The sequence below is a fragment of the Salvia splendens genome, chromosome 12, assembly GCF_004379255.2.
Source record: "Salvia splendens isolate huo1 chromosome 12, SspV2, whole genome shotgun sequence".
In the NCBI taxonomy this organism is placed as follows: Eukaryota; Viridiplantae; Streptophyta; class Magnoliopsida; order Lamiales; family Lamiaceae; genus Salvia; species Salvia splendens.
Window position 1 is genome coordinate 18,039,153 of NC_056043.1, and position 10,788 is coordinate 18,049,940.

The following is a 10,788-nucleotide window of genomic DNA, read 5'->3' on the forward strand; positions in this document are numbered from 1 at the left end:
CAGTGCAGAGAGAGTAAATTTTTCTCAATGCATCTACCTTCTCCTTGTTTTGGCAATCATGTCTTTAAGCTCGTTGTTGCGACTGCGGTGGTATTCAATCCATATGCACAACTGTCTTATGGCCTCTCTTTTCTCCTCAATCAAGCTCTCAAATCCAGCCTCATTTTCCTTCATCTTCATCTCCAACTTTCTCGTTTTCTCATCCATTTCTGTTACTATTTTCTCAAGCTCTCCCATCTTCGTCTCCCTCTCTCTAACAGTTTTGATCAAGCAATCCTTTTCGTCCTCGTCTTTTTGCAATGTAGTTTCTAACTCACCAATCCTTCCCTTGAGGTGCATACTGTTACTCTTCTCATCACTCAGTTGCTGTGACAAAACAGTGATTTCCTTCCTAAGCTGATCTTTCTTGATGTTACTATCTTTGATGCAGTTCGTTGTGATCTTGAGCTCGTTCACTGTTTCATAGATACGAGACTCTATGTGGCCATAGTCTTCCTCAAACTTCATGTGGAATGCATCTATGCCTGTTAAAGTGTCGCTCAACTTATCTGATATCTCTCCAACCATTCTCACTTGAGCGTCTTTATATGTTTGAACGATCCCTGAAAGTGTAGCAATTATCTCTTGTAGTGATTTCTGCTCTTCCAGTAACTTCTCTTCCTTTTTCAAGTAGCTCTCGTCCTTCTCGACCAACAACTGCTCTGTGACACGGAGCTTCTGGCTAGTTAAACGTTGCTTGACCTCAATGTTCCGAACATTGTCTTCCAGTGTACAGAAGTCATCTGTTTTCATCTCGAGATCTCTCTTTAGCCCTTCTATGTTTTCTTCCAGCTCATTCACTTCTTGATTTTTCGCATACATGTCAATTTCAAACTGGTGGGTCATCTCTTCTGTCTTCTTTTCAGATGATCTCAGACGTTCTCCACAGCTTTGGAACTGATTTTCCAGTTTTTTGAGCTCCTCACACAGTCTGCTTTGCGCATCTTCGTGTTCTTGCAGTTTCTTCTCCTGCTCCTTGATCTTATTAACTAATTCAGCATTATTGTTCTCAGTGAGAGCCAAATTTTCCGCGGCCTCTTGCTTGCTTTTCTCAATTTCCACTTCCAATCCTCTTTTCTGAGATTCCAGCAGTTCCAGGGGCTGCTGAAAAGAATTAATCTGTTCTTTCAAGGAAGAAATTACGGTGGATGACTCATGCTGCAGATCATCCATTTTTTTCTGAACAGTTAAGAGTTCATTGCCTCTCTCTGCTAGTGTGTTACGGACAGGGAATGGAGGGTGTACACGCGGGGAAATCGAGAGGTTGTTTGGCCAACCGAAAAGGAGGATATGGAGGGAGAAGCTGGGCCAACCGAAATGGAGGATTTGGTGGAATGAAGTTGTTATAGCAGCTTGAAAATCTCGGCGGTCATTAGTCCACTTTTGTTATTTAGTTTCCTTTATTATAGTAACTTCTTGTTAAGCTAATCACCTATAAATTAGAGAGTCCTCTTAATGGTTGTGGCATCGAGGAAGATCAGTTTAGAGGGCGATTGATCGCAGGCCTCCTTTGTGAGGATTAGTCTTGTTACTCATTTCCTTTCCATTCATGTTATTCAATAAAGCCGAGAGTTGTTTCCAGAATTAATTATTGTTTCATTTGATTATTTTGTCAAACACATTGTGAGTTATCCTTTGGGGCATTTTGTCGAGCACTCCTCGTGCTCCTTACTGGCACCAGCCTTTACTCTATCAATTTGGTGCGGTGAACGATGGCTAGTACGCGTAGTACGGAGGCCCGATTGGGAGGATTAGAGAAGGCTGCGGGAGATCTGGAGAAGAGTCATGAGTCATTGGCCAATGCGGTCAACGAGATGAATATGCAGTTCCAGAAAACGGACGAGCGGATGAGTATTCAGTTCCAAAAAAACGATGAGCGGGTTTCGGCGTTGGGGTCTAAGCTCGAAACATTCATGGAGGAAGTCCGGAAGGTTATGGCTTCCGGCAAGGGACACGACACAGAGTCATCTGCAGGCCATGAATCAAACATAGCCGGTTCTGTGGGCACGTCGCCCATACTTATGCCGACGTTTGATGGATCCGATGCAATCGCTTGGCTCGCGCGGGCGGAGCAGTACTTTCTGGTGTCCAACACCCCACCAGAAAACCGTTTGAAGGTTGCCAGGGCAGCCTTGGCAGGCCAGGCCCTGCCATGGATTCACCTTTTAACACGACGGATTCCCACTCTGTCCTGGGATCGTTTTACACAGGAAATGATGAAGCGTTTTGGGGATAATATGGCGCTCGATGAGTATGAAGCTTTCGCGGCTATTCGCCATGACGGGTCTCTCACCGACTACGTGGCAGCTTTCGAAGCCCGCCTCGCCCAGACTGATCTCTCCGACCACCAATATCTCGGGTTCTTCTTGGCAGCTTTACGCCCAGAGATCCGGATGCATATGAAGGCATCAAATATCACCAGTTATTCAGATGCGGTCCAGTTAGCCTTACGGCTGGACAACCCGGCAGTAGCGCAGAAAACGGCAGCAGCCGCACCGTTCTCCAGCAGTTCGCCACATTCTGTGGTGCGTTCAAATCCGAAGGGGTTTTCCTCTTCGTCCTCATCCTTCTCGTCAGCAAGTTCTCCTCGTCCCCCTCCACGGAAGTTTCGGAACATGTCATCGGAGGAGTATAAGAAACACATCGCCGCCGGCACGTGTTTCAAGTGTGGACTAAAATTCAGCCCCACGCATAGATGTCCCCCTAAAACTTTGAATGTTTTGGTGGCTGATGATGAGGAACCTGTCTTTGATGTTCCAATAATAGACGATCCAGACGATCAAGATGTGGGTGTCGAGCTGCAGCTGTCAGAACTTTCATCAAATGGTCTCGACACGTCTTATACCTTGAAGCTATTCGGCGACATTGACTCGCACAACGTGAAGGTGATGGTTGACAGTGGTGCGAGCCATTGTTTTATCTCGGAACAGGTTGCCCAACTCCTACAGCTACAGATCACTCCGACTTCTCCTTATTCCGTTATGTTGGGAGATGGTTCAAGGGTTCGGGCCGCAGGCATTTGTCACGCCGTACCACTTCGGCTAGCCACAGCGATTTTTCAGTTATCTTGCTACGTATTTCCACTGCGCAACGTCGACGTCATTTTAGGAGTCACTTGGCTGGCCTCACTGGGCAATGTAATGGCAAATTGGGATCGAATGTTTATGAAGTTCTCTATTAATGGCCGTTTATTGACTATTAAAGGCGACCCCACTCTCACTCGTCGGGCATGTTCTTCCCACGACATCAATTCACTCGAAGAGGGCGACGCTTGCTGGGTTTTACGCTCTTTGGAAGGCAGCGAGGAAACATTGGCGTTTGGGCTTGACGACAATCTGTCGGCTGCAGCCCAAGAGCAGATCCGAGACATTATTGCCGCCTTTCCCACGGTCAGCCGGGCTACAACCAAGCTGCCACCAGCGCGACGTGCGGACCACCGGATCCCTCTCCAACCGGGGTCCCAGCCAGTCTCGGTCCGGCCCTATCGGTATAACCACCTGCAGAAGGATGAAATGGAAAAACTTGTCGCTGAAATGTTAGCTTCGGGGGTCATTCAACCAAGCACGAGCCCCTATTCAAGCCCGGTTCTCCTCGTTCGCAAGAAGGACGGGTCGTGGCGTTTCTGCGTGGATTATCGCGAACTGAATAAGCGAACAGTTCCTGACAAGTACCCTATTCCGGTGATTCAGGAACTATTGGATGAGTTGCATGGTTCCAGATGGTTCAGTAAGCTTGATCTAAAGGCGGGATATCACCAAATCCGCGTGGCTGCCCCCGACGTGCACAAAACTGCTTTCCGCACACATTCCGGTCACTATGAGTTCCTCGTGATGCCTTTCGGTCTCACCAACGCACCTGCCACTTTCCAAGGGTTAATGAACGACATTTTTCGCCCATTTTTGCGGAAGTTCGTTTTGGTTTTCTTCGACGATATACTCGTCTATAGCACTTCTTGGTCGGACCACTTGGATCATCTTCGCCGGGTTTTTCAACTCCTGCAGGAGCACTCGCTGGTGGTCAACCCAAAGAAGTGTTTAATGGGCCGCGACAGCGTGGAGTACCTTGGCCATATAGTATCCTTCGATGGTGTTCGAATGGATCCATCTAAAATCTCGGCTGTCCTACGGTGGCCAACCCCAACTTCACTGAAGGGGGTACGTGGATTCCTCGGCCTTACCGGCTACTACCGACGTTTTATCCGGGATTATGGTAAAATTGCAGCACCCCTGACTTCTTTATTGAAGAAGGCCGTGGTAAGCTCCCAGAAGAGGACATGGGCGTGGCCAGCTGAGGCAGACAAGGCGTTCTCTGACTTGAAGGCGGCCTTGACCTCTGCGCCCCTACTCCGTATGCCTGATTTCTCCAAAGAATTTGTCATCGAGTGCGATGCATCCGGCCGTGGCCTAGGGGCGGTCCTCATGCAAGATCGACAGCCGGTAGCTTACTTTAGCAAGACTTTATCTAACCGTTGGCTTGCCAAGTCTGCCTACGAAAAAGAATTAATGGCTCTGGTCCTAGCCATTCATCACTGGCGACCATACTTGTTGGGACGCCGTTTTGTGGTCCACACCGACCAACGAAGCTTGAAGCAATTATTAGCACACCCGTTATCCACGCCAGCACAACAGAATTGGGCGGCCAAACTGCTCGGGTACGAGTTCTCTATTTTATACAAGGAGGGGAAACATAATCGCGCCGCAGACGCATTATCTCGGAGGGATGAGGATTGTCTCGAGCTCTCAGCGCTATCACGACCGACTTGGCCGGCCTGGTCTGATGTCCAGTCCACGCTATCGGCTGACCCACTGCTGTCCAAGATCAAGACCGAGCTGAAAGCAGGACGGCCGGCGGCACCGCACTACGAACTGATCCATGGAGTTCTATTTTATAAAGGCCGCATTGTGGTACCATCCCAGTCGTCGTGGATCCCTAAGCTGCTGGCAGAATTCCACCTAACGCCGAGCGGCGGTCATGCCGGAGCATATCGCACCTACAGACGCCTAGCTTCCAACGTATATTGGCCTGGGATGATGAAACACGTCATGAATTTTGTGGCAGCTTGCTCAACGTGCCAACGCCATAAATCTGACACGAAATCGCCGGCCGGACTTCTTGTACCCCTCCCGGTTCCAGAGCGGATTTGGGAAGACGTCAGTATGGATTTTCTCTCCGGACTCCCCAAGGCCGGCGGAATGGACTGCATTTTCGTGGTGGTGGACCGTTTGTCCAAATACGGCCATTTTATCGCTCTCCGCCACCCATTTTCTGCAAAACAGGTCGCCGCCCTGTTCACCAAAGAGGTGGTCCGCCTCCACGGTATCCCGAGGTCCATAGTCTCGGATCGAGACCCGGTTTTCCTTAGCTCCTTCTGGCGGGAGTTGTTTCGTGCAACGGGAACTAAACTAAAGATGAGCTCGGCATATCATCCCGAAACGGACGGCCAGACTGAGGTGCTAAATCGTTGTCTGCAAACATACCTGCGTTGCTTCTCATCGGACCGACCAAAGAACTGGAACCGTTGGCTTGCTTGGGCAGAATTTTGTTATAATACAAGTATGCACTCCGCATTAGGCACAACTCCTTTCGAGGTCGTCTATGGCCGACCACCGCCGACTCTCCACAACTACTTACCCGGCGAGATCCGTTCACAGGCCGTTGTTGACACTTTGCGTTCAAGGGACGACGCACTAGCCCACTTGAGGCACCATTTACTTCGTGCCCAGCAGCGCATGGCCGTCGCCGCTAACAAACATAGGAGGGATGTCGAATATAATGTTGGTGACTGGGTTTACTTGAAATTCAGGCCCTACAGACAGTCAACGCTGTTCACGTCCACTAATCGGAAGTTAGCTCCCCGTTATTTTGGTCCTTTCCAGGTGGAGGCGCGGATTGGAAAAGCAGCCTACCGTTTAAAACTTCCCACCGACTCCCGCATACACCCGGTGTTTCATGTTTCCCTCTTGAAGAGAGCCATTGGCGATGCGGTTCCGGAGCAGACTCTTCCGGAAGGCCTCATGGATGCTGACCCACCATTCTTGCCGGAAAGGGTCCTTGATCGACGTTCCACCTCAGGGGATGGACTGGCAGAAGAACAAGTCCTAATTAAGTGGGCGGGGCTGCCGGAGGACGAAGCCACGTGGATGAATGTAGCTGACGTGTGCGGCCAATTCCCCTATTTCCGCCTTGAGGACAAGGCTGTTTTGGCGGACGGGGCAGTTGTTACGGACAGGGAATGGAGGGTGTACACGCGGGGAAATCGAGAGGTTGTTTGGCCAACCGAAAAGGAGGATATGGAGGGAGAAGCTGGGCCAACCGAAATGGAGGATTTGGTGGAATGAAGTTGTTATAGCAGCTTGAAAATCTCGGCGGTCATTAGTCCACTTTTGTTATTTAGTTTCCTTTATTATAGTAACTTCTTGTTAAGCTAATCACCTATAAATTAGAGAGTCCTCTTAATGGTTGTGGCATCGAGGAAGATCAGTTTAGAGGGCGATTGATCGCAGGCCTCCTTTGTGAGGATTAGTCTTGTTACTCATTTCCTTTCCATTCATGTTATTCAATAAAGCCGAGAGTTGTTTCCAGAATTAATTATTGTTTCATTTGATTATTTTGTCAAACACATTGTGAGTTATCCTTTGGGGCATTTTGTCGAGCACTCCTCGTGCTCCTTACTGGCACCAGCCTTTACTCTATCATAGTGTAGTCTCCAATTCACAAATCTTGCTGTCTAGGCCATCTTTCTCCCCCCTTAGTTGCTCTCCCTCACTAACTTTGATGTTTATTTGATCTTCCATTTCACCATTTTGTTGGCGAAGAGTCTCCAAGTCTAGATTCAGATCGTTTAGCTGTACTGTCAAAATTTCCTTCTCTTCAATTAACTTTTCTCCATAAGCAGTTTTGCCTGATAGTTCTTCTTTTAGCTTTTCAATCTGTAGCTGAAGCTCTGATATTTCTCCAGTCTTTCTGTCGAGAATGATATCTGCCTCACTTCTTAGAGCAGCCAAAGAACCTAATTGCTCTTGTAGACTGCTTACTTCTGCAGTAACTGCAGCAATCTGAGCGAGTGCTTCTCTCTCTCCATCTTCGGATTTTTTCTGTAAACTAGAGAGTTCATGCTCTTTCTCAGTCAATGCTCTCTCTTTTTCTTGCAGCTTTCCGTTTTCCTCTTGCAACTCACTAAGTTCCTCACCTTTTCTCTTCAACTGCTCTTCGAGTTTGTGATTCTGGTTGCTCAGGGTGTTGAGCTCCAGATTAAGATCTTTAATTTGCGACAAAAGAATCTCTTTCTCTTCCACCCTTTTCTGTTTTTCTGAACTCCTGTCTTCTAACTCTTTTTTCAAAGTCTCTGTCTGAATTACAAATTCTGAAATTTCTTGGCTTTTGCTATTCAGCTGTTCCTCTAATTCCAGTTTCTGACTGCATGTGGAGTTGAGCTTCAGTTCCAGATCTTTTACTTGTTCTAGAAGAGTCTCCTTTTCTTCAATTTTCCCCTTTAGCTCCGAGCTTTTATTTGTCAGCTCTTCTTTCAGAGTCTCAATCTGGAGTAAGAATTCAGAGATTTCTTCAACTCTTTTTTCAAGATGCACCTCTGATTCCATTTTTTGACTGAGCAAGGTTTCCAGTTCCACCTGCTTTTCATGGATCTTATCTTTCAAGTCCTTGACTTGAGCAGAGGATTCAATCTCTTTCTGTGCTAATTGTGCTTCCAGCTCGCCCTTTTGAACCCGCAAGGACTCTGCCTCAGCCTGGGCATTGTTGATCTGCTCTTTTAGATCATTTACATGTGATAATGATGACCTTTCTTGATCTTCGAGTTTTTGGAAAAGAGCAGAGATTTCATCATCTTTCTGTTTCTCAATGTCTCTTCTTTTTGTGTGTGATGAATCAAGTTCCAGCTCCAATTCCCTCGTACGAGTTGATGCTTCTACTGTGTGAGACTCGTGAATCTCCATGTGGCTTGACAACTCTCTTTCCTTTGTTTCCAACTTTTCAGTCAACAGGCTTGATTCAGTAAAAAGATCACGAATCTTGTTTTCAGCTTGTTTAATCTCATCCTCAAGCTGTGAAATTGTTGAAGACAAATTGGTATTATCCTCTTCAGCAGTCTTATGCATCTGACTAAGCTTAGTGATTTCTGCAGTTGCTGTCTTCAGTTTCTCCAGTGCTTCCATTTTGTGAGCTTCAAGGTGACTTGAAAGCTCTCTCTCCTGCTCAGCCGATTTCTCCCTCAACTGGCTAGAATCGGTAATAAGATCTTGAATTTTGTTTTCAGCCTGTCTAATATCATCGTCAAGCTGTGAAATTTTTGAAGAGTAATTAGTATTCTCCTCTTCAGCAGCCTTATGCATCTGACGAAGCTTAGTGATTTCTTCTTCTGCTTTCTCCAGTTTTTCTAGTGAAACCTCTTTGTACGCCTCATGAGTAACAATGTGAGTTGAAAGCTCCCTTTCTTTCTCAATCATATTTTCTCTCAACATGCCCGACTCTGTAATAAGATCTTGAATCTCTTTTTCAGCCCGTCTAATGTCATCCTCAAGCTGTGAAATCTTTGAAGTAGGACTAGTTTTCTCCTCTTCGGTAGCCTTTTGCATCTGACTGAGCTTAGCGATTTCTTCTGATGCTTGCTCCAGCTTCTCCAATGCGTCCTTTTTGTGGGCCTCGTGAGTCACAAGGTGACTTGACAGCTGCCTTTCTTTCTCCCTCAACTGGCTGGATTCGGCATTGAGATCTTCAATCTTGCTTACAGCCTGTTTTATCTCTTCCTCGAGCTTCAAAATTTTTGAGGAGAGACTACTGTTCTCCTCTTGAGAGGCCGTGTGAATCTGATTTAGCTGGACCATTTCTCTTTCTGTGGATTCCAGTCGCTGTTTTGCTTCTTGTTTGTGAGCCTCGTAAGTCTCCAGATGACTTGCAAGCTCCCTTTCTTTCTCTCCCAGTTTTTCTCTTAACTGGTTTGATTCAGATAAAAGATTCTGAAACTTGGTCTCAGCTTGTTTTATATCATTCTCAAACTGTACAATCTTTAAGGTAAGATTAGTTCTCTCGTCTTTATCATCGTCTTGCATCTCATGCAGCTTACTGATTTCACTTTCCGCAGAGTCCAGTTTCTCCTTTGAAGTAGAGAGTTCCCCATTGATTGCTACCACCTCTAGCTGTATGGCTTCTCTCTCCTTTTGAAGCTGGCTATTGATGGTTCTCAGCTCTTCAGCGATTCCCTTCTCCTCTTCATGGTTGGCAACGGCTGCATCTCTGTCGATCTTCGTCTCTTCCAGCTTCTGGTTCAACATCTTAACCGAATTCTCCAGTTCCAGTTTCACATTTTGACATTCCTGATGCAGCGTTTCCTTTTCATAAACAGTGATTGCAAGCTTTCTCTTCAAGTCAGCAATCTCAGCCAGTTCTTGCTCGACAGCTGTTGCTTTCTTCGAGCCTCTTTTTCCCCTGTGCGAAGAACCATCTGAGTCCGAGGAATCAGAGCTGCCCTTCCCATGTCTCCCGTTTGCCTCTTTTCTCAACTCCTCAGTCAGATTATCATAACGCGCGTACAGAGACTGGTACTGATTGTGGAAATCCTCAATCAGATCAGCCAGTGGTTCTTTCCCACCATCGTCTTTAAGAATCTGTATGATCTTCTGCACGTTTCCCTCGATTACTGTAAGCAATAAGGCCATTCAGGAAAGAAGTAGAACCGTTGAAACATCATGCTTATAACAGATCACTATGTTTGATGAAATTATCAGAAAATGCACACCTGCTTTGGTTTCTCTCAGCTCCTCCTCACGTTCGGGATCAACATGATTTCCAAAAAAGACCTTGACCGATTCGCGCCAGCGATGCTTGGGCATGTTTTCTGTGTTCTCAAGCAGCTTAACTGTCTGTACATCACAAGTCGAATGAGAGTTGATTTTGCCGAGCATGCTAAAAGCATATTTGTCCACATGAAATGTGTAATCGGGCATTTAGACTTGTAAATATATTGAAATGAATTAAGATGCTTTTCATGTAGGAGTACATCATTTTATTTTTGTTTCACCTTCTTTAATACAGAGTAGAGAATTCAAGTCCCAAAAGCGTGGGTTAATTTTGCAGGTTGAGAGTTATTCACTAAGACTAATATGAGTGTGTAATTTGCTCTAATATACGTCTACTATATTCCGTAGCAACTTAGTTCGCTCTATTAATGCGTTCCAATGAAAAAATACAGTTCTGAAAGTCACCATTTCTTTTTATAAGATGAGCTTTTTACAATTCTCACTCTTCCGACAAAATTAAACATTTCTTTTTATAAATTAAATCAAACACAAAATTAGTAATTACTACTCCATCCAATTACCAATAAATGTTCCATTTCGTCATTTTCCTTCGTCTACCAATAAATGTCTCTTTTGTTTTTTTTTACTATTTTTTTGTAATAAACCCAACATTCCACTAACTTTATTTTAGACACATTTCACTATAAAACTAATATATAAAAATAGGGTCCACCTTCCATTAACATTTTCCACTCACTTTCTATTACATTTTTTAAAGGTCGTGTCCGATCAAAATTGGCCTTGTATTGGTGGACGGGAGTATGAAAAATGAAATTGAAAGAGAACAATTTGGTGTAAATCAGTAGCCGACATATAGTTGAGTTCTGTTATTAAATATTGGTAGACACTACTATAGTCCATAGTAGTCCAATCTCCATATACTCACTCCCTCCGTCTTAAGATAAACGAGTCATATTTTTTTTTGGATGTCCCAATA

General features: G+C 45.6%; 1 protein-coding gene across 1 annotated transcript; it reads right to left on the reverse strand.

Moving 5' to 3' along the window:
- Positions 1-18: 18 nt before the first annotated feature.
- On the reverse strand, positions 19-10,567 carry LOC121758975 (COP1-interactive protein 1-like). Its single transcript, XM_042154452.1, is given in 3 exon segments — positions 19-1,250; positions 6,728-9,691; positions 9,791-10,567. Coding segments are annotated over 3 exon segments (4,389 nt in total). The 5' UTR covers positions 9,999-10,567; the 3' UTR covers positions 19-33.
- Positions 10,568-10,788: the final 221 nt, after the last annotated feature.